Source organism: Coffea eugenioides, chromosome 2 (genome assembly GCF_003713205.1).
Source record: "Coffea eugenioides isolate CCC68of chromosome 2, Ceug_1.0, whole genome shotgun sequence".
Lineage (NCBI taxonomy): Eukaryota > Viridiplantae > Streptophyta > Magnoliopsida > Gentianales > Rubiaceae > Coffea > Coffea eugenioides.
The window spans coordinates 32,373,588-32,401,246 of NC_040036.1; the positions used below are offsets into that span (position 1 = coordinate 32,373,588).

At 33.4% G+C, this 27,659-nt stretch overlaps 2 protein-coding genes across 2 annotated transcripts; both read right to left on the minus strand.

Moving 5' to 3' along the window:
* Positions 1 to 3,743: 3,743 nt before the first annotated feature.
* LOC113759509 (protein ALP1-like) lies at positions 3,744 to 5,161 on the minus strand. Its single transcript, XM_027302085.1, has 3 exons — positions 4,634 to 5,161; positions 4,300 to 4,525; positions 3,744 to 4,204 (listed from the first exon to the last, which is right to left on the minus strand). The coding sequence occupies exons 1-3, from the start codon at positions 5,159 to 5,161 to the stop codon at positions 3,744 to 3,746; spliced, it is 1,215 nt and encodes a 404-aa protein (XP_027157886.1).
* Positions 5,162 to 21,982: 16,821 nt separating this feature from the next.
* LOC113763761 (probable 6-phosphogluconolactonase 4, chloroplastic) lies at positions 21,983 to 23,827 on the minus strand. Its single transcript, XM_027307678.1, has 3 exons — positions 23,509 to 23,827; positions 23,235 to 23,370; positions 21,983 to 22,640 (listed from the first exon to the last, which is right to left on the minus strand). The coding sequence occupies exons 1-3, from the start codon at positions 23,670 to 23,672 to the stop codon at positions 22,182 to 22,184; spliced, it is 759 nt and encodes a 252-aa protein (XP_027163479.1). The 5' UTR covers positions 23,673 to 23,827; the 3' UTR covers positions 21,983 to 22,181.
* Between the last annotated feature and the right edge of the window lie 3,832 nt (positions 23,828 to 27,659).

Genomic DNA, 27,659 nt, shown 5'->3' on the forward strand with positions numbered 1-27,659 from the left:
CTCAATTATCTGCTTTGAGAAGACATTGAGAAACCTTCAAAAGAATTGATAGATTTTACTTTTGAATAAATTTTATATATACTGTCAGTGTATACATCATCACGATTGGATGGATAACATATGAATAAATTTTGAATTTTAAATTCAAATTTTGCGCATGTGACATATATGTAATGATGATAGTATATACACTGAGAGTATAATTTATATAAAATTAAGATTAATCATTTACTTTTCTTCTGATTGCTTCATGATAGTATCTCTGTATCTCTCCCTCCTCGGTTGCACACACAAACAAGCAAACACACGTAGATTTGGAACTTAAATAACTGTATTGAGATCCTATGGCTATTACCATTGAAATAACAATTGTTTTTTCTTAAGTTGCTAGATTTTATATACATTTCTTTTACCAAGCCCTTACTTTTGAAAGATATAGTGAGTGTGAAGACATTAAATTTTCTCATTCTTAAGGGATAATAGTCATCTAATCATCAAACGGTTTGAAGCCTCCACCATTAACATTTGTATCTTTTTCTACAGCACTAGAAAATAAATGATCTTTTCAAAAACAAAAAAGAAAAAGGTATATAGACATACACACGTCTGCGCCCACGCACACATACATATACACATGTAAAATCTCTTTCTATAGCACTAGAATATATATGATCTTTTCAAAAAAAAAAAAGAGAAAAAACCCGCACACGCATATATAAGATACTTTCTTTTCGTATTTGTATTTGCACATCGCTCACTATAATTTTTGTTATTCTATTCTTGCATAATCAACTTGCAAATTCATATACAGCGATCATAGAAGGAGGAGATAATGTAAACGTGGAAGCCTTAAGAAACCTACCAACAGAAGCTAAAGCCTAGGAGGCATTGGTGTGGGAGACTATAAGTCATCGTTTCATTTTGTTCATTGTCTTAAATTTGTCCAAAATTATAAGTTTTGGAAGCTAGATTTATTTTGATCTAAATATTGGAGACCAATTTGGCACGCGGGCCAAATATTAGAAACCAAAATTGCAATTTTCTCTCAAAAAAAAAAGAGAGAAAAGGTCTTGTAATCGCTAGGGGCTGCTTGTTTCACAGATTGGAATCGGAAATGGAAATGGAATCATAGACTCTGGTTTTGGAATTAAAACTTTTCATTCCAATATCTAGTTTGATTCACACATTGGAATTAGCATCATTCCAATTCCTGATGCTTGGTTTGATGAGTGTTTCGGAATTAAATGCAATTAAATTCCAAATTTACTCCTGATATAACAATTCTTCTAAAACAAAAGAATTACGCATATGACAAATTAACATCTTCATAATTGTAACTACAATAGTTATTAACCTTTTGATAAAACATAAGAAAATAACAAATAATAGAAAAATTAATACCAGAAAATAAATATAGTGGCTGCATTAACAAGGAGTAAATTCCCAAAAAAAGCAGTTTTTAAACAATCACCCAAAAGGTGACGATTTTTTAGTCTCTTCCCAAAGGGTGAAAAATGTATCCAAGGAATGTGTTCTTCCAAATAAAAACGCAACTTTCAAATACGTTATTTTATGTTTTGAAAATTTGTTTAAATATGAAAAATTGGTTAAATAGCCCATAAGATACCAGCTCTTTATGGGAAATTGGCAGGTTTTGGCAGCTTTATGTTTTGTACCAGCTTTATGGAAAAAATTGATTAAATAGTGCCCAAAGGAAAACTAGTATGTTTTGTATTTAACATAAATTAAATATGTGAAAGTTAAAAAAAAAAATTTGCCCATAAGATACCAGCTCTTTAAGGGAAACTGGCAGGTTTTGTAGTATGTTTTGTACCAACTCTTTATGGAAAAAATTGATTAAATAGCGCCCAAAGGAAAACTAGTATGTTTTGTATTTAACATAAATTAAATATGTGAAAGTTAAAAAAAAAAAAGAAATTACTCATAAGATACCAGCTCTTTATGGGAAATTAGCAGGTTTTGTATTTAATACGCTATTTAACCAATTTTTTATATTTAAACAAATTTATGAAAATTAAAATAACGTATTTGAAAGTTGCATTTTTATTTGGAAGAACGCATTTCTTGAATGTGTTTTTCACCCTTTGGGAAGAGACTAAAAAATTGCCAACCTTTAGGAAGTTAGTTTAAAAACTCTTTCTTTTTGGAAATTTACTCCATTAACAAGTCGTTTGTGGTTCCTACGTTAGATAATGATATGAAATAGATCTCTCCTTACATATATGAACAAAAGAAGGAGACTCAAATCACAAAAGCTAACCATACCAAATACAAATCAATTGTCTAATCCAGTCGAGAGTGCCACTCAATGTCCACAATCTCCAAAAGACTAATCATATAACCATCTAACAATCACCATAACAAAAAGAAATTGCCATCAAATCATCACTTTCCAGCTAACAATAATTTTATTTCAGCGAGTAGATGGAGGATAAAGGAGGTTAATTACATATTGTCGTTTCATTTCTGCAGGAAGATTGTAGAACACATGAAGCTTGGAAATCTGCTCCGAAAGTATGTCGGCTGCATTCATTACATCTCCACTCGGTAAAGCAAGTTTCATTAACTCAGCAACAACTTGATCTCTTCTATCGGAGACCAATTGCTCACGTTTATCCTCATTTGACATGGCTGCTGCCATAGTTGTGAAATTAGCTTGAATTCCCTCCACGAAATCTCCAAATTTGCTGGTGAGAAGTTGCAATGATGCATCAAGATCACCCCTTGTTGTTGATGCAGATTTCATTTTTTTTGACACATTTACAATGGGAGGGGATTGTTTCTTTTGTTTCTTGGAATTTCTTGTGCTTGTTGAGCTTGGTTGAGTTGATTGCTCCATGGAATTTACTTCATCTTCTTCTACCTTATCATTATCCGAGTTTGACATAGCATCAAGCCCTTCATCTCCTTCCTCCAAATTTTGGACATCTTCCATATCTTGGACAGCTTGTGCAAAATCTTCAGCAACATTTCCAGTGGCTCTGTCTCTTCCATATACAATTTCAAGATCTCCTAAATATGAAAATTTGACATCCCAAAGGCCCTTCGCATCCTTATGAGTCTAGAGATAGAATAGAAAGATAAATGATAATCTTAATAAAAGGTTGAAAAAGAACATATCAGAATGTAAAAAGTAATCAATTTCTTACCTTGCACCAATCATCATACCACTGTTTTTCACAAGAAATCTTTTTCTCAGCATCATTCCAACTACAACCACTTTCTTTGCACATTTCAACAATTGCATGGAACCTATTTTTCAGCCACTTAACTTTTGATTCAATATGTGGGCTGACTTGTTTGGTAAAAGTAGGTTGCTTACGCAAGATAATTTTAAGCAATTCGCTCATATAATTATTTTTAAATCCTCCATCTGATTTCCACATTGGATCACAAGCCAACTCTTGCAATGATTCTATGAGCACTTTTACCTCTTCACCAGTCCAAAAACATTTATTTTTCCCTCTTTCACGTACAATTTCATCATTCTCCATCCTATCATTTAGAAGTCAACCCATATCTATCAATTAATTTTGATACACAATAGCATATAACTGAAATTTATAATATAACAAAACACATAAAAGAACATACAATTAAAAGTCAATCCAAATTTAAAAGAACATACATCAAGTGTCAATCTAATTCACAAATCCACTACAAGAGTACATCAAATGTCAATCCAAATTTAACGAGTCTAAGAGCTAAACATCCATTCATAGCTAAATACTAAGTCCAGCCCTCCAATTGTCAAACATTTCATGTGCTAAATTATTTCTAAAATTTGCCCATTGATCACTTGGCAAAATAGTGGATATGTACTCTACTTCTTCATCACTGTCTTCATCTTCACTTTCATTTTCTTCACTTTGTAGTAATTCTTGTGGATCAAAAGTCATGAACTTCCTTATCAAGTTGTGCAGCAGACAACATGCCATAATTATTCGCACTTGTGTTTGAATTGGAAAAAATGAAGGGGATGCTAGAATCTTCCACCTTCCTTTTAGCAATCCAAAACATCTTTCTATGATATTTCTAGCTTTAGAATGTTTCATGTTGAAATATTCCTCTGGTCTTTGTGGTCGATAACCATTGAATTCATTAAGGTGATATCTTTGCCCTCGATAAGGGGCAAGAAATCCATCAGCATTACAATATCCAGCATCCACCAAGTAATAACAACCTTCAAAATTCAATCATGCACAAATTAATACTAGACTACCTTATTTTCGAAAAAAAATTGATTGAATGGTATTGAATACTGCAATATATGTTTACCTTGTGGGACTCTAAGACCATTTGGTCTAGAGATAGCATTTCGAAGCACACGACCATCATGTGCCGAACCTTCCCAACCAGGCAAGACATAGATAAATTGCATATTAGGAGAACAAACCCCTAATACATTCGTTGCAATACTTCCTTTTCTCGTTCGGTATCTTGATTTTTGTTCGGTGGGTGGTGTCACATCTATTAATGTCCCATCTAAGGCACCTAAACAATTCTATTTTAACAAAAATAAAAAATATAAATGAGTTAAAATGTCTATATTGGATAGTTTAGATGAAAATATACATTTTATTAAATGATTGTATTTTAATGTTTGAATTACCTTAAAACATTTCCATCTCTCATCTGTGCAATCTTCGGTAATAGGCTCAGGCTTCTTAAGTAATATAGTATGCAATTTCAAAACTGCTAGGAGGCAAAGATTAAATTGACGACTCACCGTTTCTCTACTTCTCCAAAATAGACCACAAATTGTTCTACTTTTCTTGTGGTGAGCCAAAACATATACAAACATGGCAACAATTTCTTCTATTGACATGTTTCTTGTAGCTTTCAAACCTCCAGTGTCTCTAATCATTTCACATAATATCCCAAATGTTCGTCTATCCATACGAAGTTCGCTAATACAATAAGCATCACTCTCCCTAGTCAAATTGAATAAGTGTTGCATGCGCTCAGTGACTTTTTCTTCTTTTGATTTTATTTGGCGTCTTCTACTTTTGAGATGAATGAATATTAACTGGTACCACATCATAAACAGTGCAATAACAACCATTATCATTCCTGATAAAATCTGGCTTTGCCCTCGATATTTTTTGCGTCTTCTGTTTTCAATAGGCAAACGTGGCATCTTTGTCTACATAACAATATGACAACCAAACGTAAGTATTCACCAAACTAGATTACGGTATCAAAATCTTCAAATGCATTAAACATCAATTGATCTTATTAAAAGGGCCTAGACATGCATCATACATCCGTAAACATAATGATGTATAGATATAAATAAGTATAAACAAACGAAATTGATGGTTGAAACTTGAAATCCTAATGTACGAATAACTATGAAACTGAAAGCTATTCAGGCAGACAATTTTACAAACAGGTACAGGGCATGTAGAAACCCACCCAAACTATACCAGTATTCACGGATCAAATAACCAAAAGATCAAGAATTGATTGACCTCCATTGAATGCGTAATCCAAGAAAACACATTAAAAACATAAAAATGACAAATCTAGTGACATTAACATTTATCTCACCAAAAAAAAGAACAAAATAATGTATCTGTTGAAGTGCGTGAATTAAAATACATGTATTACAACAAAATACATTGATTAAAAACATGTATTATTCTCACCAATAATAGTTTATTTGTTGCGGAAATAATGTGTAAAGTACTAAGCAATCTTCTTAATTAATTTCTTATTGGATTTTGTGACAAAAGAATATGAATTCATGGAAGGAAGACTTTTTTGCAAAACTGACTGATTGTGTAGCGTGAGTGGAATAAAAGTGAGAAGGTGATGGGTCCAGAGCATAGCATTTTGGTCCAGTTAGTGTTATTGTATCAGATTCCCTTCTTTTCTTCTTTATTTTTAGCTACCCAGTGAGTAGCATGAAAAACAGAGAAGAAGAAAGAGAAAAGCTTGCATACGAAAAGAAAATTGCAGAGGCAAGGGAGTTTGTAATCCACTGACCTGGGATCAAGGAATTCACCCTAGTAGAAGACTCTTCAACTCTAGAATTCGTTGTCCAAGGAGAGTCGAAAGCCACTGATCTTTATGGTTGTCCAATCGGTGAAGTAGAAGAGGTAGAAAATCTGATGAAGAAGAAGAACAGAAGGTGTGGCGTGTAATGAAGAAAAAAAGAGGGTAGGTTCGTCATAAATGTTTTTGCTCGGGAATAAGTTGAGGGTTTTGTCCAAAACCTCCCAATTTACTCAGGAATGGTGAAAGTCTGATTTTTTAGAAATGATTCCAGAAATTGCATTCTAATAGACTTAACCCAAGCAACAAATAAGGGGTTCATTCCATTATTTGATTCCCAAACCCTTTAACCAAGCAGACCCTTAATTTTCTTCTTAACGGGAACCCTTGCTATTAGATGGTTTAGTAGAGAACTCCAAAGTGTGGAACTTTAGTAGAAAGTCGAACTGGTGCATTTCTAATCAACTTATGTTGGGACCAAGTACTTGCTGCATTTCTGCAGCCAATTATTCAGGCTGATGCTTGATTACTCGATTAACGTATTTCTTTTCTTTCTTAAAAATGAAAAACAAATAACCAAAATAGAAGTAGTTTACAGGACCTGGATTGCAAGCTTTTCGCCATGGCTACAATGTTCCTCCTAGCTAGGAGCAAAAAGTAAACAATCAAAAGGTCGTCTTCGTATGTCCATTGTCTCACTAAGGAAAATTAAAGTGCTTTTCAATCAATTACTCGAGGAGAAGTTTTATGGCCATTATTGTGTAAATATGCTAAGTGGACAATAAGAAAAGACAGTTTCAAAGTTGTGTGTTCCAATTACGAAGTTCAAGAATATTAAATTAGGCGGCTGCAAAGGTCAAGAGCGTGATGTTTTAGGCAGGAATTTTTAGTATTGATAAATACAGTAATCAGATGATGTGTTAGTAAAAAATTTTCAATCACAAACCTAACTAGGGTTGGTATGAGCACATGTGATCCTTACTGTTAAACATTAAACACGAATATATAATTATAGAGCATGTTCAAAGGAAGGATCCCGTGCAGCAGGGACAGAACTAGGATTTTGGTACGAGGGACAAACATTCAAATATATTGATAGGTCATAATTTGTTGCTAAATTTATAATTATTTTTCCCTTGATTTTAGCCAAATATTATTTTAATTGATTGATTCTACTTATATTTGGTATAATGGTGCCAATTGTAGGAAAATGAGCAAAATGTGACAAAAGGAGTAATTTTCCAACAATTACTGTCAAGTCTAGAGATGACGGGATTCACGCATGGTAGTTTCCTAATTCAAGCCGAAGACTTACGAAGCATGTTTTCAAATACAGTTGGGAAACATTTTAGATTATTAGGAAATATCTTCTTTTTAGGAAAATTAGGAAGTTCAATGTATTTGGGGAAACTAGAAAATAGAAAAAGAAAAGGTCGGCTCCCGTTTGATTACTACTTCTTAGGAAAGAAAAGAGGAGGCTAGTCTATTTTTATTCCTTCTTTCACGTTTGGAAAGGAACAGTTAGTAGTAGGGTAAAATACATAAAACCCCCCTGTGGTTAAGGAAATTGACACGAAACTTCCTCATTGTTTAAAAACTCCCACATAACCACCTTGTGCTTTGGACTAATTTGGAAAATGGACGAAAATCATCCAAATTGACGGAAAGATGTAAATTTCCTATATTAACCCTATTTACAAACTGAATCGAAGTTTAACTTAGGGCTCAATTAAAGTTTTAAAAACTTTCTTCCTTCATTTGAAACAAAGGTAGAACTAAGGGGCTCATTTGAAATTTTATAAGATGTATCATCTTCTTCAAGGAAATGTCAGAACGTTCTGGGCTTTCCGGTCATTCCGGCTTCATCCCACATACCATCTTCGAGCTTCCTAGCTTCGGAGCTAAGATGGAGCCAAGGAACTCAACCCGTCCATTGCCTTATTTGAAGTGGAATCAGTAGCATATTGGCATCAAAGGCCTTCATACCATTCTCTTTGGATGCTCTAGGCACTCAGCCTTTTATACGGTGGATCGGCTGAGGTCTATCGGCCTTGCCTTGTTCACCATCTTTGGATTTTGGCACAGCAGCTTTCTCTATCTAAAGACAGTCTCCCCCGCTACCTAACTCGGGAGTGAAATCCCCTTCCCTCGCCCTGAGCTACATCTTCTTTCTCGCCGATTGTTGAAGAAGGATAACTTGGTGATTTCTCTTCTTGAGCCATTCCCGTACCATCCAATCAAGCATGGGCCTCGGGCATCGAAGTACCAGGCTTTGCCATGCCCGTGTGATTCTTCCATTCTTGATTCTCGCTACTGTCTCTGCCGCCGAATCAGAATCGATCTCTGAAGGAATGGTACTTGTTGTTGTTGGTGTTGTTTTTCCCAATCCCCTCTCCCTGGAGGGCCGCTATTCTACTTCTTTGCATTCACGATCAATTGGTGTTAGGTTGGGATCAATTGATCGAGAACTTTTTGTTAATTTTTTGAGACTATGAGATTGAGAATTTTTATTGTTATTTTGTGCTCTATCTAATTGGAAAATTTTTGGTGTTATTTTGGGATCAGTGAGTGTTGAAATAAGTGATGATTGGTGGTAGAGTTGCTGGTAATGGTGGAGCTACTGGTGATCAGTGGCGGTACTAATGATGATTGGTGTTCACCAGTGTCGTTGACCATTTTGGTGTTATTGACCAGTTTGATTGCGAGCAGGGAAGAAATGGAGAAGGAAAATAAACAAAAAAAAAAAGAAAATGACAAAACACTACAAAATACTAAATTGTCCTTGACAATATCACTTGAAACTCCCTTAATACACGAGTGCATCTCAAACGCCGTTAATTTGGATGATTTCCGTCCATTTTCCAAATTAGTCCAAAGCACAAGGAGGTTATGTGAGAGTTTTTAAACAATGAGGAAGTTTCATGTCAATTTCCTTAACCACATGGGGGTTTTATGTATTTTACCCTTAGTAGTAGGTTATTTCTTTTACTTTATTTCAGCCGTAAGCCGAAAGGAACAATTAGAACATTGTTACTTCATTTTTCTTTTATGTACTTCGAATAAATACATCACTTTCGGGGAGACCATCCATGTCAAAGAGCTCGACTATTTTGCATGGGATTTTCTCAACAGAGATGAACTAGATTTTTACTTCTAGTCGAAGGCCAACTTGAAAGCGCGGCTCCAAATATCTGTGAGATCGAATTACTTTTATTTATTTCTTTTATTCATTGGTATTCGTATGTTTTTTGGTTTAATTTCTTATGATTGTTTTGTTATTTGAATGTCAAGAGCTCGATATTCGAATTAACCTAATAATCTACTGCCAGATTAATTGATTGAATCCGTAATTGTTCAATTGATTAATACCAGTGGCAACTAGCGTGATTGGTTTCATGTTAGGGGAACGTATGATCTAATTTAAACAAACCCTCGTAGCGTGTTTGTTGGTTAGGGTTGGGCTTTTCTAATTCTTATTGCAATCGAAAAATTAAATCTTATGATCGTACTTAGGGTTATTTCTTGGTTAGGGAAATAGTTATTGGTCGTACCTTGACTATCGAAAAAGTAAAGAAAGGATAGTTGTTTATCGCGTGTATGACAACTATAACCAATCTATTAATGAGTAATTGAATTATCTTCGCATCGATGATCAGTTGAATGGACCGTGTCCGAAAAGTTGCACCTTTGACTAGAGTCGTATTTGTTATTGATTAATTCCTGTTTATTTCTATTAGTTGTTTCATTAGTTAGTTAATTAGTTATTTTATATTCTCCAAAAACCCCCCCATACTTCAAACTCTGGAAGAAACGAATTATCCCCAATCCCTGTGGATTCGACCCTACTTATCACTGTCTACTAGTTAGTAATTTTGCCAATTAGTTAACTCTGGTATATCGGATTAAGCAAATTCTTCGAAAGTAGGGTGAATCAAGTAACCCATTGCACATCCAGAGCTGCTGCTCCAGTATCTGGAATTGATTATTGACTGCTTTTGATGGTAGTTAGATTTTTATTATTGCACAGGCTCGACACCTGTCACATATTAATAAGAATAATAGACAAATTAGCAATCATTATAAACTTTTAAATCACAAATTTTGAATAAGAATTGTTGTTTAGATAAACTAAGATCTACGTTACAATAGATGAAATTGTAAAGCACCGAAAAGAAAAGAAAAAAATATAGCTTACTGTGATGATACCGAACTAAACTGAGGGATAATGAGAGGCTAACTAACAAATTGGGAACAATGAAACCTCTATATATAGCTGCTAGACTGATAACTAACTGCTAAGGTCTTCAATAAGATTCGAACACGTGGCCAAGTGGCTGAGAGTTTGTTACAGGACCACTGCTACCTTCTTCACGTTGTTGCGCTGATGGTATAGGCTTGATTCCTAGTAAAAGCGTGGTTCTTGGATCACGCCTCTTGTCCTCTTTCCCTTAGACCTCACGACTTCTTCTACGTAGCTTCACGCCTTTGGTTGCATTTGTCCTAAATGCTTGGTTACTTCATGACACTTACCTTCAAACAATGGAACTGGAGAAAGAGTCAATTCTTGAAATAAGTTAAATGGAGTGAGGTAAGATTGACACTTGATTAGTGTTGACACTTTTGACGTTCTTTTTTTTTTTTTACTAATAATCCTAGCGCATTTTTTTTTATTCAAGTCATTTGTTATGAACAAAATTGTACTAGCGATTAAATTTCATTGTTTATGTTTTGTCTCCTATCAGTATAATGTTTCTTTAGTAGCTATTTCAAAATTATGCTAATTATATTTAATAAAGATAAATTAGTGTTTTCTTGGGTGCTATTTAAAAGTTAATACCAAATGCTAAACATATATTAACACTAAAGTAATGCTTGTGATAAGCTAACAAAAAGAAATATAGAGTTGGATTTCTATAAGGTAAGATAAATTATTTTTTTAAAAAAAATCATTTGTTGCTATTTCAAATATATCAAAATTAAAGTTGGACTAATTGCATACCAATATAAAGAAACTAGGAGTTGGATTGCTATAATATACTTATATAAAGAGAGATCAGAGAGAGTAAAAATTTAATGACAAACATGTCGAGGGATAAGGTGATAAAATATGGTTTAAATTTTAATAGTTTATGCATAGAGTTTAGGAAACTTTGGGGTCCCGCTCCTTGCCAAGCGTTACTAACAAATTTGCTCAGCAGGGAAATTAAACGTTTGAAATGGTTTGATACCTAAACCATTGACATGTAGATGTTTTTTTGGGTGCACCACAATACAACACTGAAGAAAAAGAAATAATATTAAGTGGCTATGTTATTTTCTTGATTTCATTCTTTTACCTTTTTTTTTTTTGCCAAAATTGATGATTTGTCTTCTTCTAAGTCAGAAGCTTGGTACAAATTAAGACTGAAAACTGAAATCAGAAAAAGTCTATGGAAGTTTCTATAGTTGTCTAAAACATCCATGGGTCAAAAAGACACACCAGCTAGAAACGCTTTGAGCAAGAATGTATAATTCTTTTACTTCTTCGTCCTGAACAACTTTCTACTTTCTTTCTTTTCCAATTTCTCATTGCCATCTTGATTCTTCAAGTTCATCTTCTCGACTTCTTGCTCTTTTTAACTTACAGAGCCCCATGTTATATTGACTGTCCAAGATTAAGTTTATCGAGCATGCAAATTACGGAAGCGCCCATCAGCACCAACAAATTTTATGTGGCTAATATGAGTGGATGTAAAATTTTGCATGCACAGAGATCGATCTTTTAAATTGATTTTCGGTGATGATACTCATAAACAAATAATACTCATAGAACAGTCTGCTGGAACACTTTTGAATATGATACTCATAAACAAATAATATCATGTTTTTAGCTGATTTTTTTTCTTGATGTCATTCATCTTACTCTTTTTCTTGTATTTGGGAAAAGAAAATGTATTTTGGACTTTAAATATGATTTATCTTTCTTCTCCTCTCCCCCCTTCCCTTGCAAATCCCCTTTCTATGCACAAATGGTTTCTGTATTAGACAAGCAACAATTTATGCTTCTAGGTTTTTTTCCAGCAATCAAACTTACCTTCTACATGAGACTGAGAGTAAAGGTGGCAATTTATCCAAAATCCCAATGGATTATTCATGTCCAAAGGAATTTGAGATGGGTATTATAATTTTGATATTGGGTTTGAAATAGGACTAATCCCAATTATACCCATTAATTGATGGGTAATTTTGGGAAATACTTGGGTACCCATTGGACCCAAATTTCTCATCAAAAAATTTAATTTATCCAAAAATTCATCTCTTCCAAAAGATTAAATTTGGAAAATACTACTATGTTGTACAAGCTCAAGCTGGAATAGTTGTCGATGACATTCCCACAATTGGTATACTGTTAATTTGTTGACTAGTTTAATCCAAGGAGAAGGTATGTTCATTCTTACCAAAATGTTATGTCTTTTTTTAAGCAACTGTTGATCATCCTAAAGTGTAAATCAATGCTATTCAGGCTCAGTGGACTAATTTGATACCCAATGTTGCTACTTGCTGGCTCAAAGATCATTTTTTATGGTGGTTTATTTTTTTCCCTGTATATACCTACCATACAGATCTACAGATGAACAGAAACTATTCACACTAATTTGATTATCGGCCACTGATATGTTCTATGCAGCTCTGTTTATTGTGATCTGTTTGATTAACATAGCCTATTGGTTGCATATGTGGAGTCATCCCAACATTTTGTTGAATACTAATAGTGATTTTTTTTTTCAAAAAATACCAGGATTTAATGTGGAGACCCTAGAGTACAAGAACATGAGGTTTACTGTCTAGTACTTTGGTGGTCAAAACATTGTAGGTGATATGTAGGGTTGTAATCGAGTCGAGTCGAGCCCGAGTATCGCCATACTCGAGCTCGACTCGACATAGAGATAGGGGTGCTCGAGCTCGAGCGAGTAGTATTATTGGAGCTCGAGCTCGAGCTCGAAACTTGCTCTCAGTACTCGAGCTCGACTCGTGGGCTCGAGTCCATTCGAGCATTCGAGCCTTATCGAGCTCTATTGAGCTCGAATTATTAAATTTCATTTTTTTGATAATTTTTGAGTGAAAAGTCATTATTGCCCTTTTAAAATTTTTATATAATTTGAAACATTTCGTAAATTTGACAATTTTTTTGGGTATAATGGTAATATTATATATTAAATAATATATATAATTTTAATAATAATATATTAAATAATTAAAATTAATATGCTCGATAAGACTCGTCGAGCCTCCGAACATCTCTTCTGAATGCTCGAACTCGACTCGATAGCCTTATCGAGCTACTTGAGCTCGACTCGAACTCGGTTTGACCGAGTTCGAGTCAAGCTTTTGACCGAGCTGCTGGCGAGCAGCTCGGTTCGATTACAACCCTAGTGATATGGTTTTGCCGGAAATTGCATTATATTCCCCATTTGATGAAAACATGAATTCAGGAAAAATAAAAATTCACAATAAGATCAAACAAAATTTAATAAATCAAAAATAAAGTTATATAAAAAATAAAAAAAGAATTAAAGGAAAAAATATAGAAAATAGATTTTAGTATTGAGTGCGATCAATCGAAACTCATGCTAAAGTGATCCCACCCAAGTTAATTCCAAAACACATATGAGTAAGGTTGGGATCAAACTTATATGATTCAGTTCCATCTCAAACTTAAGCAAATCTCGCCCATCCTACCCATTTTGCTACCTCTAATTGAGAGCACCGTTTTCTTTCTTCACATACTTAGTTTTGACATTTATATAAAATTAGGCAGGGCAGGCTAACAGAACTTTCCACCGCTTGAAGCGAGGCTAATGCCTCCTAGTCCTTATACTATATAAGATTGAGTTTTGGTCAAAGAATAGGTTGAATTTCAACCGCATAGGTGGGGGCTTTTTGGGAATGTGAAATATTGTGTATTAGTTTAAAACCTTTAGGTACAAGTTAAGGAAGCATGTATTTGGATATGTTTACTGAAATGACCCCATTTTAATACATTTAAAGTTGTCATTGATGAGCCATCTGGGTATTGATGGAATGTTTAATTAGTGTGCAACCGTTTTTGCATTTTATACAACCCATATATGCTTGTGTGTTGATGTAATTATCGGAATATCCCTTAACTACCAATAATTCCCCTTTTCAGCCGCAGATAACCGTTTGAGATGTTGCTTTGTCTGAAGCGTTTGAATGGCAATCGGATTTAGGAAATGAGCCAACGATTTCTCTATCAATGGTAGGAACCCATTTCTCTATCATTAATAATTTGCATTTATAAGTCACAAACGTTGGTCAGTTTATCCCCTTTCAGTTTCAGGAGTTAAGTTTTCCTTTTTTGCCTTTGTCTACAACGGTTTGCCTCATCGTTTTCTCTTCCATCCGAGATCAACTCTGAAATTACCTATTATTTCGTCATTAATTATACCCAATTCAATTGCCCAACCGTTGGTATGTTAATTAGGGGTGGCAATCGGGTCCGTTTCGGGTTGGCGGGTCGGGTTGAGACCCGAGTATAACAGAAAACCTGCTGGCCTGAACCTGACCCGCCAACCTGAAACGGGTCAAAATACCTGGCACGAACCTGAAAATTTCGGATTGGCGGGTTGGCAGGGGTCGACCCGAAATGATCCGAAACTTATTTTAATTTATTAATTTATCACTGTAATTTCTAATAAAATCAATTTTGTACAAGACTAATTACATAATTAAGTAATAAAAATTTAAATAAATAATCTCAAACCAAATCTAAAATAAATTAAAACAGTGTAAAAGTGTTTAAACAAATATAAAATAAATTAAAACAGTATAAAAGTAAAAAATAATATAATACATTATTTGTCCAAATATAATAATTTCAGCTTCACACAAGTTAAATAAATTCATTTAGGACTAAGTGATTAATGCCTTTGAAAAAAAGAATAACTTAGTTTAGTTAGATAAAATAATTTTTATGTTTATTAAATTATTTTTAATTCATAAAATTGGTTATCGGATCATATCAGGTCACCCACGGGTTGACCCGAATTCGACCCATTTTCTTTACGGGTCTATCGGGTTCAATCCGATTCTGACTCGAACCCGCGAAACCTCCACCTAAATCCATTAATTTCGTGTTAGGTTCATGTCATGTTTTCAGATTGTGTCGGAAATTGCCACCCCTAACGTTAATGCCTAAACGGTTGATTATCAGTTTCTCCCTGTTCGCATTCTAGGATTGGGATAATTCTACCTGGCTTCATACTAATCAGCTCAGAATGCTCTTCAGTCCCAACTACTCCTGGTGGTTCAATGTGAGGTTAGATTTCACCCCCCCCCCCAAATTTTTCAGTTCCTCTCTTAATTTTGTCGGTGTGTTCTTAGTACATACAATTAGCAACTCTTATCGCGTTGCCTAACCCCAATTGGTCTGGATTGGTTATAATCTTATAGGTTTGCAACAATAGCAAGTAAGAGCTCTCGGTGGATATTCTGGAATAAGGTTAGTTTTCTGTGTTGCTCTGCCTTTCTGCATTATCAACGACCTTCAATTTGACACAGTTTTATTGTAACGCTATGTGAATTGATTGATTATATCGTTTATCTTTTCATACTAAATTTTATTTCTTCTCACAATGTACTATTGTTTGTTCAACAAAAAAACCTTCTTCCCCATAAGGACCAAACACCCGCGCGATGCGCGGGCACTCCCCCTAGTATATGATATACGTTTGACTTGGGCCACCCTCTAATAAACCCTTTATTGTGTTTTTGGGCCACCCTAAAAAATTACTGGTCTGTGGTGAAGAAAACTTAGATTTGTGATGGCTCCATCACATAAGGACTAAATTGATTAAAGAAAAAATAGTTGGAAAATTTAAATTGATCAAAATGACAAGGGAGCAATTCACCTTTAATAAAAAAAAAAATAGTTGAAGGACTATTTTGATCATTTGCTAAAGTATTGATGTATTCAAACTGCTACTTAAGTTAGTTCTTAACTAAAGCAAGTTGCCAAGCATACCTACCCCATGTTAGTGTGCTTGGAGCTTGCGCACGAGTGGTAACTTTTGGAATAAGGAGATGTAATTTTGTCCCCATTGTTTATTCCATCCAACAAATTGATCCCAAAAGAATCACAAGAGAAGTACCCCGTCTCTCTCTCTTTTTTTTTTTTTGATAAAAAAGATCATTTCATTCAAATAAATATGCACTAATGACAGAAAATATATCAAACAAATATGACCAATCAATTAAGAAAAACACACCCAATATTTCAATTTCTACTCGAACAAAACTCTTCCAATTAATGTGGATGTTAGTGAAATAGGCCTAACGAGTAGCCTCTTATTTCGATCTTTTCCCTTCTCCACTAAAAACCTCAATTAACTTTACTCTCTCTTGATCTAAGACAGCAATAGCGGGACAATTAAAGATCCAGCTAATGATATAATCAACTTAACAAGAACAACTCTGATGTCAAAAAGAAAAAGATAAAAACTTACAATCAGTGGTTTATGTTGTTCATGAATTGGTACTACAGCGTAATACGGAGTAACTTGCCACTTGTTTGAAAGGTTTTTCCTAGCTATTACTGCAACCACCGGCCCTATGGTTTTTGAATTGACGTTTTTCCCTTAAGATTAATTGTTGTTTCCATTCATGACCCCCAATTTTCAAGACCTACTAAAGGCTGATTATCAAACCCGTACCCGGTATTTTTCATTTTCTTTTTTCAATTTCTCCTTAATTTAGCAAAAATGAAATGAGACCAACCAATTCACTATATTAATCCTGTTTATTTTCATTTTGGACAAAAATTATTTTCAAAGACACTATCGAATAGATTATAAATTAAATATTGTAGAATGAAAATAGTCCATCACAAAGTACAAATAAGAAAACCTTGTACTTGGATGTTGAATAGAGTATGCTAATACTAGTTTATATGCTATATTCAGTGTAGGTAAATGACTCGAATAATCTTTTACTGATAATCATATCTGCATAGTCCCTTAACATTTAAAAAGTGTCTATTAGGTCATTAAATTTCTGAAGTTGGTTTTAATTGGTCCCGAAGACCAAATCTAGTTAAGACAATTTTTACTATTTTCACAAAAATTCAGACCATTTGTTCGCGTGTACATCAAAATTTTGAATCATTGTTTAATCAAGCTAATGCACGATCAATTTTTAAAACAAGGCTCAAATTGAACATTAAAAGCTCAAGAAAACTCAGGAAATTTTGGTAAAAATAAAAATTTTTTTTTGATAAATATGGTTAAACTTCTGTGACAGAAATTAGAAAAACAAGCGAAAAGTCACATGACAGTCGTCTTAAAGTTTTGGCGCCAGTAAAAGAGCTCTCTGGACTGAATCTAGAGAAGACTTGAGGTTAGAGAGGTCCCCAAGCTCCAGCACCCATCCTACGATGGATCCGGCCTTGGGGCCTCTAGGACCGGGCCGGTTTCTCTGTCAACATCCCACAATGTTCTTCTTCTTCTTTCCTTCCTTAGCCCATTTCTTGTTGGTCCAAAACTCATTTGAAATGCGTTCTACTTAGGGCTGGAAACGAATTCAACAGCTCGCGATCGGGTCCGAGTCGAACTCAAGATCAAAAATACTAAATTCATTAACTTGCGAGTTGACTTGAGCTCGATTATATATATATTTACATATATATATTTCTAATCTTTTGTTATTTGTTAAAAATATTATTTTATTCATTTTTAGAAATAAAATAATTATTTTTTTAAACTCGAACTCGAGTTCGTGCTTGATTCAAATTTGAGTCGAGTTCGAGTTCGAGTTCGAGTTTCGTAAAATTATATTGAATCTCGGCTCGATTAAGCCGAAACTTGACTTAATTTGACTCATTTGCACCTCTAGTTCTACTTCTACATTAGCATTGAACTTCAAGAAGATTTTCTTAATGCTCCTTCAAGTTAAGGATTAGAATCTCATTGATCAATGTAAGGTGAATTCACACTTTTAGAACCAAACAATTTTCATAATTCTAGGGACTGCACGTGTAATGGTGGCACCCATTTTCTTATTACTTAGTCGTCATGCATAGAATGCTCGGAATTAATGTAATTTTCCATTTTGCCACTATGGGGGGAGGGGGGAGGGGCTTTTCTTTATTGCCATAAGTGTGTAATTTTTCTTTTTTTTTTAAATTTTAAAAAAAAATTTCAAAACTTACAAGAGAAAAAAGAAAATGAAAAGTTTAATAAGTCAAATTACGGATCTCATGATTCTCCCTACCAAATGATTAGTTGAGTACTAATGCTCGCAACGGGTCTTCTGTCCCACACTCTGTGCCACTCTCTGTCCCACTTTTTATTATATTGCTATTTCTTCTACATAAACATCATATTTTAGTTCTTTTTGCTTCCTTAAGATCCAATAACTATTAATTGAGTAATACACAAAATTTAACAAACTCAAAAAATTAAAATGCATAAAAAATGAGATTTTTATGAATTTTCTGCTATATTTTTTAATTTTCTATTATATATTGCTTTTTTGAAGTTGCTGTATTTATTTTTTACTCAATTAATAGTTATTAGATCTTAAGGAAATAAAAAAGAACTAAAACATGATGTTTATGTAGGAGAAATAACAATATAATAAAAAGTGAGACAGAAAGTGGCACAGGGTGTGGGACAGAAGATTCATTGCAATGCTAATGTATATAAAAGTTGACATGCATAGAAAATCAAACTTCTAAATCAATTTCTAGAGATAATTCCCATAGAAAAGTGCGATGAAGCATGTTTTTTAACACATTACTGCATTATACTATTTTTAGATACTAAAATCACATTAAATGTGTTAGCGGAATTGTTTCTTTTTTTTTTTTGATAAAATAGAAGCCAATATAAACTAGTTGGAAATCGTTAAGCATGATTTGCTTAATAAAGAAAGGTACACTAATGGCAAAAAATATATAAAACAAGTTACACATTTATCTAATTTGAAAAATCATTGGACTTAATACAGTTACAAAATTAAAAAAAAAATTACACTGTGAATCACAAATCATCATATTTGACCAATTGCCCGAGAAACTCCATAAATATCTATGCATGTCTATTCCCTCATATCTATTATCCAACAGTTTCAAGTTTAAAACTAATACTGAGATTTAACAAGAATATCTAACAAAAATTTTCAATCCACCACAAACGTAACTAGGTTTGACATAAAGGTTTTTGACTTAAGTAGTACCACTTGTTTCCATATTTAAAATGGAGGCTGCCGTTTATTTTTAATGGATAAAGCCCATGTGATCCCTAAGCTGAAGCATTGAGTACGAATTTTAATTATTGATCCTGAACAAATGAAGCATCTAGTACCTACAGTCTACAAGTTTCAAGGTTCCCACCCTGCCTCGTATATACCGGTCTCTGAAATGAGATCTGAACCATCAAACTTCCTCAGGAGATCTCTAGCCAGTCAATTACAGCTCGAAAATGCAGCATTAAGAAGAAATGGGGAGAGCTTCACAAAAGCTGATACTATTTACTTTGGTTGTGATTGTTTCATGTAAGCCTCTCTCTCTCCTGCATGTACACACAAATTAACTCAAAATTTTCTACATCCCCTTAAAAGATAAAAGTTCTTTCGTGTATATCTTTGTAAAACTTGGGTTTGTTTGATAAAGTTGAAGTATGAAATCTGAATTCTGAATTCTAAAAATTAAGTGCTGAAAGTATAAGTTGCTATATTATTTAAATTATATATATTTGATAGCCAATTGAATCATAATACTGAATTAAAATATCGCACAAATATTAGGATTGTATGTTTTAAAAAAATTTGCATTTATTGTGTATTTGGAGAAAGAGAAAAATATGCATGTGAGAGAGAGAGAGAGAGAGAGAGAGAGAATAATAAAATAATTTAAAAATGGTGTTTAAGTTGTGTATTTTGTGTGTAAAAGAGTGTGTGCGCGCGTGTGTCTATGTGTGTGTTGAACATAAAAAAAAAAAACATGTACCATATGCAATAACAATATGAGAGTGTGTTATGTGTATCAGAGATATACTATATATAGTCAATTTAGAAGATTCACTAAAAATTTTAAACACAACTTAAGCAATACTTAATACATTAAGTTGTAAGACAATTCTATCATCAAACATGCTAAATTGAAAAAGTTCTGAATGAGTTAATTTTCAGCACTAAATAGAGTTATTAAACAGGCCCTTAGACTTCGACCCTCCTAAGATTTTAGAAATCATTTTATATCCCCTTAAGATAATAAAACCTCCCAATTACATCCTTTTAAATGTTAGACTTCCTTCCCCAGCTTTTTACAAGAACGTAAAAGCGCTCCCTTCACCTCAACCTCCAGTGTCACCACTGCACACAAACACCCTAAGCATGCATCGGCACGTTGACTTTTGGACTTCAATAACTATTGAGACCTAATCACCATTATTAAACTTAATATTATTCATTCTTAAATTGATAAATCTTATCGGAATTTATTCATAACTCCTTACTTTTGAAAAATTTATTGTGAAGCCATAGAAACTACTCATGCTCTTAAGGACATTGGATCTTTAAAATTGTTTGAACTCTCAACCATTAACATTTAGATATCTTTTGAAGGCACCAAATAATATAGTAAAATGCGAACAACATATAAACTATTTGACACGTTAACCAATATAATTGGCATAATTTATATATTAGGGTAATGTTATTTGCACTTCTCTTATGTTATTTGCACTCCCACTATTCCATTTTCATCTTAATGAGACCATATTACTCCTACCATAATTTCTTTTCCTACCCTATCTTGTGTTCACATGCAAGGAATTGGGCACAATTGTCGTGCGTGTCCAAAAGATAAAAAAATTTAACTTTTGCTTTTCTTTTTTTAATCTACGTAACTATTTTTTAAATTTATTTTCATATTCTTATTTCAATTTCAAATTTGCAGATTTTTTATGAGCACAATTGAGGTTCCATTGCATCATTTGGATACTAGATGTTGTTATGCTTTTGTTGAAAGATATCAGAAAGCTTCACTCCCTCTATGGCTGCTATATGAGTTATTCGTAGTAGATTTTTTGAAATATTAGTGTCTTATTTATGAGAGATTGTAGTTATACTCAGTTTTTGTCATATTTGAAGTTTGGGATTTATTTATTTATTTTGGAATTGAAGTTTGGAATCTGTTCATATTACATTGCTAAATTGATCTTTAGCATCATATAATTTCATGAAGTTTTGTAGAAAAATACATAATGCATGTTAGTGACAATTTTAGTGTGTAATGGAATAATTAATTGGTTTTAGAATGTAAGAGAAAATCTAATAAAGTTAACTTATAGGCAATGAGAAGAAATTAGAAAGGAGTAATTAATTTGGTCTTATCAAAATAAAAATGGGATAGTGGAAGTACAAATAACATATGGAAGCTTCAAGAGTCCTACCAGCTGAAGCTGAAGCTTTAATAACAACTCTGGAGTCAACTTTAACTAATATTGGAGAACTTTGCCCTTTCCCTAAATCCTCTTCTTTCGAGTAGGTGTAAAGTGTTCCCAATGATAAAGCATGTGAATAAATCGCCTGCAGTGCCATTTTTAAGTGTGATATGTAATTTTCTTGATTTCGTTTTCCTATTTTTGTGTTTTTACTTCAAATAGAAATTCACAACAAACAGACATTTAGATAATTAAGTAGAAGACACATTGTTTTAGAGTCACATAAAAGGCAAACCAATATTACGCCAATGATCTGTTATCCTTCGTGTGAAATGCGCAGTTCATTCTTTTCCCATCACTTAGCACATCGAGAAAACCGCAAATATGTCCAAAGTGTACAAGTAAACAAAATCATACTATCATCAGCAAGCATGAAAAACTTCCCAAGAAACTTTGTCATAAGATCTCACCTTTAACGCAGGAAAAACATAGATAGCGTTTGAAGCCGTAGAGTCTTATCTTATTAAGAATTGCACTGCAGAAATAGGGATAATCCCAAAAGTCGTTGTAGCCTATGATAGACCAGAATCAATACTAGATTACTGGATACAATTATTAAAGAAAAATGATGGACGGCATAAATGGCAGTAGAACCATAATTAATATTACATAATGCTTTGAAGTAAAAGATGGGTGAAGGATGCGCCAGCTGATGCTTCAAAGTTGTGAAGCAGCATCATTGTCCAAAAACCAGGTGAGAAGCCCCTGTGCAGAAACTTCAGAAGCGGGCAAATCTGAGTCGGGATTCTCCAGGACGTCTTTCACTGCACCGGCTAAATCAGCCCCAGTTACCACCATTGCAATCTCTGACGAAGAGTTGATCACTGGGAAGGTTAAAGTGATTCTTGGTGGAGGTGGCTTTGGGGAGTCTGTAATATAGGTTACCCAGCGCTTCTTCTCGTATCGCTGAGGACGATTAGGGAATAGAGAAGCCACATGGCCGTCCGGTCCCATGCCGACGAGCATGAGATCGAAACTGGGGAAACCGCTAGCATTTGACAATGGTAGGATCCTTCTGTCGACCAAATCCCGGAGACGAGCCTCGTAATCTTCTGCTGCACCCTCAGGTGACAGCTTGTCGTTGATGGCATAAATTTGATTATTTGGAATGGTTACCTGAATTAATACATGAAGATATGCGGAAACGAAAAAACAACGGAAGAATAGTGTCAATGTTGTCATATGAAGATATGAATGTTATGGACCTAATTTTCAAAGCTTAGAAACTACTCTTAACCAATAATTCCTGAGTCTATATATGGTAATTGTATATCCTTACCCTATAGTATAGGGTATTTCTAGCCCTAATTTTCAGACACTTTACAGAATCTTTAAAATCCAAGCGATATAAGTAAAGATTGATATAAAGTTTTATATACATATTTGTAACATTCAAATTTAACGTGCTTGTGATACTACTAAGATTGATGGTAAACATAACTACCTTAACATTTGATATTATTTAGTATCAGTTGCAAATTAAGGAATTAGAAATTCTGAATTCAAATTTCTCTGCCCCTCATTTCTTAAGTTCCATTCCTCTTCTACTGAAAAAAAAAATTTAAAAGAAAAAGGTTCTTCTGTACCATTTAGTACTAGATAAAAAAAAAATAGATTTTTTGGTATCCTTTGCAAAAATAATGACTAATTAACTTGCTTTTCAAAATTACTATGCATGTATATTGAGGAGGAAATTTAATAAGATGTTACGTATTTAAGAAGTCCATCCCAGGCAAGTCTGTAATTGCTATCCTTGCTGTCCAGAGGAACCACCCTCTCATCCAACCAAAATATGCTCCATTTTGGCCAATCCACTGATTCCTTGTAAGGGGCCCGAGTTAGATACCTGTTGTATTGATACTAAAAATAATCAGGCAATCAATATGTAAAAACTGTACTCTATTAAACACGAAAGAAGGTAACATTAATTTCTTGCTTGCATGCTTTGACAGATTTGAATGATTCTTTCGTACGGTTGATTTACCTCATAGTATCGATGAGGCTGCCTCCTGAGAGGACCACATTGAAAGAACCTTTTTCTTTGATAAATCTTTCGGAGAGATCGGCAATGTATCTGGCCAGGGCCACTGCGACACCATCCTCGGTGTCGAATTTTAGGACGGTCCTGTTTCCGATTTCACAAGCCATCTCTGCTGCCCTTGATCCGAGACTTTTAGTAGTTTTAGCTTTGCTGAAAAGTGGATTAGGCTAGCAACTTGCTGCTCATTGTAGAGATTCGAGCGGGACGGGATGTACTTATAACAGCAAAATTTTTGGATGACCAGCCTAAATTTTTCCACATGGCAAATGAAGGAAAGAAAGCTCGGCAAGTAAAGAGTTATCAGTAGCAGCCATTATTTGACTTAGATTTTTCTACATGGAAAAGTGTAGGAGAGAAATCTTTGCAATTAGATAGTTATCAGTAGCCGCCACGTGTGATTTGTTCTAATACGTTTACATACCATTACGCCGCCACACAAGAGTGAGCATTCATTTTGTTGTTTCGTTATCATATACGCAGCCATCTCTGTCACGCCTCTAGTCAGCATGTGCCAGTCATGCAACATTCGCCTTATCCTTAAATTCCACTCAAGAGTACAAGACAATATTAAATTAGACTAAAACTTAGAAAGTACTAAATAGTATAACTAAATATAATGCGGTACAAATCTTAAATGGAAGGTAGTCTACGAGTATTTAATAAGTTCATACATTTATTTTCTAGATGAGACAATGGGAAAAGAAATTAAATAAAATAACAGCCAAAAGCAGTTAGACAGCTAATTTCTATCCACTTAGACCTACTAAAAATCATTCTCAGGTCTTTGATGTAAACCAACTCATACTCTTCACAATATGCAAAAGTACTAAAAATTGGGATGACTGATAAATCGTTCAATAGGTAGCGCCTACCTCTCTGTTGGACCATACAATCATACCTTTACATATACATACATACATATATATATATATATATATATATCAAATTATTTGCTCACCATTCACATGTATAATTATTGACAATAATGTTATTCGTAAAACAGTTAGTAATAATGAGTGACACAACAATTTGTAAATATTTTATTCATAACCGTACATGAAAACCATAAAGTCATAAATCATTTCATACCAACTCATAATAAGTACATGCAATGACCGACTTCTGAATACTCAATCTAGGGATTAAACCCTTCTAGGTGAGCGACCAATAGATTTCATGACTACCGATTGGTCTCATTATATACATACGTCAATCGGTCAGGTTCCATACCGAACTACCATAATCTTATCAATCGGCCGGACTCTATACCAGGTTACCATAACCTTTAGATAAGACTATAACCCCTACCGTCTGTTCCATGACTGTTTTGATCTTTGCTTAACATAAATTCATTTCACACGTCAGATACATAGTCTTTGATTTCACAAAAGATACCACTCATTTTGTATATAATAACATATCAAAATACTTCAAATAATTCACATGATGCATCTTTATATAGTAAAAATAGAACTTGCATAAATACTTAAGTAAATTTCAAATTGACACATCAAAATAAGATTAGTAATAAAAATTTCACTTTGATTTTTGAAATCCCAGAAGAGTAAGTACCACCTACCTTTGTCTGGCTGCTCAAGTGGGACTACCTTAGATCTTTTAAACTTGTGTCGTACCTATCAAATGTATAGGTATCCTAATTAGTTAATATTTCTTATACATATATAAATATACAAAACTCTAAACAACTCTAAGATTCATGTCTAGATCATTATCTGAAGTCTAGAAGAGTTTCCCAAATTGGAAAGTTTCTGTTTTTGGAAAGTTTCCTAAATTGGAAAGTTTCTATTCTTGGAAAGTTTCTTAATTTGGAAAGTTCCTTTTTTCTTATGTAAAGTTTCCTAACTCATAAATAATTGTTTATAATCATATTTATTATCTTGACTATTATTTGCTATATTTTTTATTTTATTTTATTTGTTATTATTGTTATTGTCTTTATCAATACTATTTTATTTTATTTTCATTCATATATATATATATATATATATTGGTTAATTAGTTATTATTATCTTTTGTTCTATTTCCATTTTTGCACCTGTATATGTATTATTATTATTCATGTATATACGAATGTATATTTATTTACCATTACAATTATTATCTTAGCCTATTCCACTTGTATTTATATTTTTATTTTCGTTTATATCCTTAATTTATTTCATCCATATTTATATTATCATCATCATCATCATTTTAAGCATTTGTTTAAAAATCTAAAACTTATCTTACATTGTATAAATTAATCTAATAATGTTAGATTAAAATGTCTCAGACTTCTACTTGAATATCTTAAACTTAATTAATTAAGCATAAGCCTGAATAACTAAATCTTTAAAGCCCAAAATTATTTTAGATTAGTTTTTGAAGTTTAATACCCATGATAATCCATAAAAGATGGGTTGGTTATATCTAAAATTTATCTATTGAACATTCACCAAACCCATACTATATTTTTGGCCCAAGTATAGTTGCCACATTTTTTTGGGATTTGAATAATAACGGCCCAAGCTCCTTATGCCCAAGCATTTCCTTATTTCTCCTGGCCCTAGCCCGATTCCCCTTCACACTTGGCCCAGCATCCAACTCAACTAGCCCACACATACCCACCTACATCTTGACCCAAACCATTTCCTTCCAGATCCAACCCACAAGACCGACCCGGTTCATTAACCCATCAATTAGCGGGTCATCATCTTCCCCATTTTTTTCCTTAATAGAAATTTTTTTTCCTTTGGTTGGCCTTCATGCCTGACTTGGTATGAGAGAAGGGTCTTGCTCTCTTTTTTTTTTTCTTCTTGTATTGCTGAAGAAGCTTTAACAACGATGCAACTCTTCTTCTTTTTTTTTTTAAAAAAACTCTTCGTAGAAATGGGTTTAGACTCTATTTCATCCCATAATTAAAATTAACACACTATTCCTACTAATCTGAGCAAGAATCTTCCTAAATTTCTCATACAGGCATATACATATCATAATATATACATATACATAAAATCTTTAAAATAATTCATGAAATTAATAAGATTTAAAAGAAAAAGTTTTAACGTGTGTTCAGAAGTTATAGGTCTAGATGCTTAGTTGCCTGCTTATTCGACGGCAATGTTTTCTTCTTCTTCTCTATTTTCAAATGGTTATTGTTCTAAGGAAAGGCAGATAATGAGAATTAGGAACGATGTTATTTCTTTTAATTGTTTTGATAAGTGTTTTAAATTCCTAATAACCATCCACTACATGGTGGTTACGTGGGTTGAGGATTTTAGCTTTTCCTATTTTATCTCCTCCTTAACCACCAATTACCTTTTAACATTCTCTACCAATTTTTTTATTTTTTCCCATAGAAAATTACCAATTAATTAATGAGCAAAAAATAAATATTGAATATAACAATAAAAAAAATATGGGTGTTACAGTCTCCCACAGTGAAGGAACCTTGCTCCTTGTTGAGAGAGATCACCAATATATGCAATATACTTGTTTTAAAACAAAACTTTCCTAAAGAAAGTTTATATACTTGTGGTTTTTTTTTCGGTTAATCAACAACATCTATACACTTCTCTCACTCTAATATTCAAACAGAGGTCTAACTAGGTCACGAAGTGTTAGAAGGAAAAAAAAACCCATCTCTAGACGAAAGGATGAAGTATTGTACACCTTTTGATCAATTTAATTACAGGTGCAGAGATTTGACCTCTTGACATGCAACTAGAACTACATTATATGCTTTTTATTACATTAGAGCTCAAAACAGGAGAGGCATATAAAATTCAAAACCTAAGGGGCTGCAAGTGAATTATCAATAACCACAGGGGAGATAACCAAAATTATCCCTCTTTTAAGTAAGTTGTTTTTATTTTATTTTTATTTTCTCCTCTTTCTCTTTTCTGATCAAACCATACAAAATTTTACATCCACAAAGTCAAATTTTCAGTCAATTTTTAGATATTATCATAAAGAAATAATAAAAATTGAATAGTGTCTTGGACACGCTTTTAGGACTTAAAATTGGTGATAAATACAGTAATAACATGATCTGTCGTTTAAAAATTTTCAATCCATCACAAAGCTAACTAAGG

What these genes read in the sequence shown, in the direction of transcription:
- LOC113759509 (XM_027302085.1), bottom strand. Translation starts at nt 5,161, where the DNA reads ATGCCACGTTTGCCTATTGAAAACAGAAGACGCAAAAAATATCGAGGG. An exon ending in AGAGATGGAAATGTTTTAAG is followed by an intron (nt 4,526 to 4,633) that starts GTAATTCAAACA and finishes TTGTTAAAATAG; the next exon opens with AATTGTTTAGGTGCCTTAGA. An exon ending in TGGTCTTAGAGTCCCACAAG is followed by an intron (nt 4,205 to 4,299) that starts GTAAACATATAT and finishes TGAATTTTGAAG; the next exon opens with GTTGTTATTACTTGGTGGAT.
- LOC113763761 (XM_027307678.1), bottom strand. Translation starts at nt 23,672, where the DNA reads ATGGCTTGTGAAATCGGAAACAGGACCGTCCTAAAATTCGACACCGAG. An exon ending in AGCCTCATCGATACTATGAG is followed by an intron (nt 23,371 to 23,508) that starts GTAAATCAACCG and finishes TCAATACAACAG; the next exon opens with GTATCTAACTCGGGCCCCTT. An exon ending in GGGATGGACTTCTTAAATAC is followed by an intron (nt 22,641 to 23,234) that starts GTAACATCTTAT and finishes GTATTAATTCAG; the next exon opens with GTAACCATTCCAAATAATCA.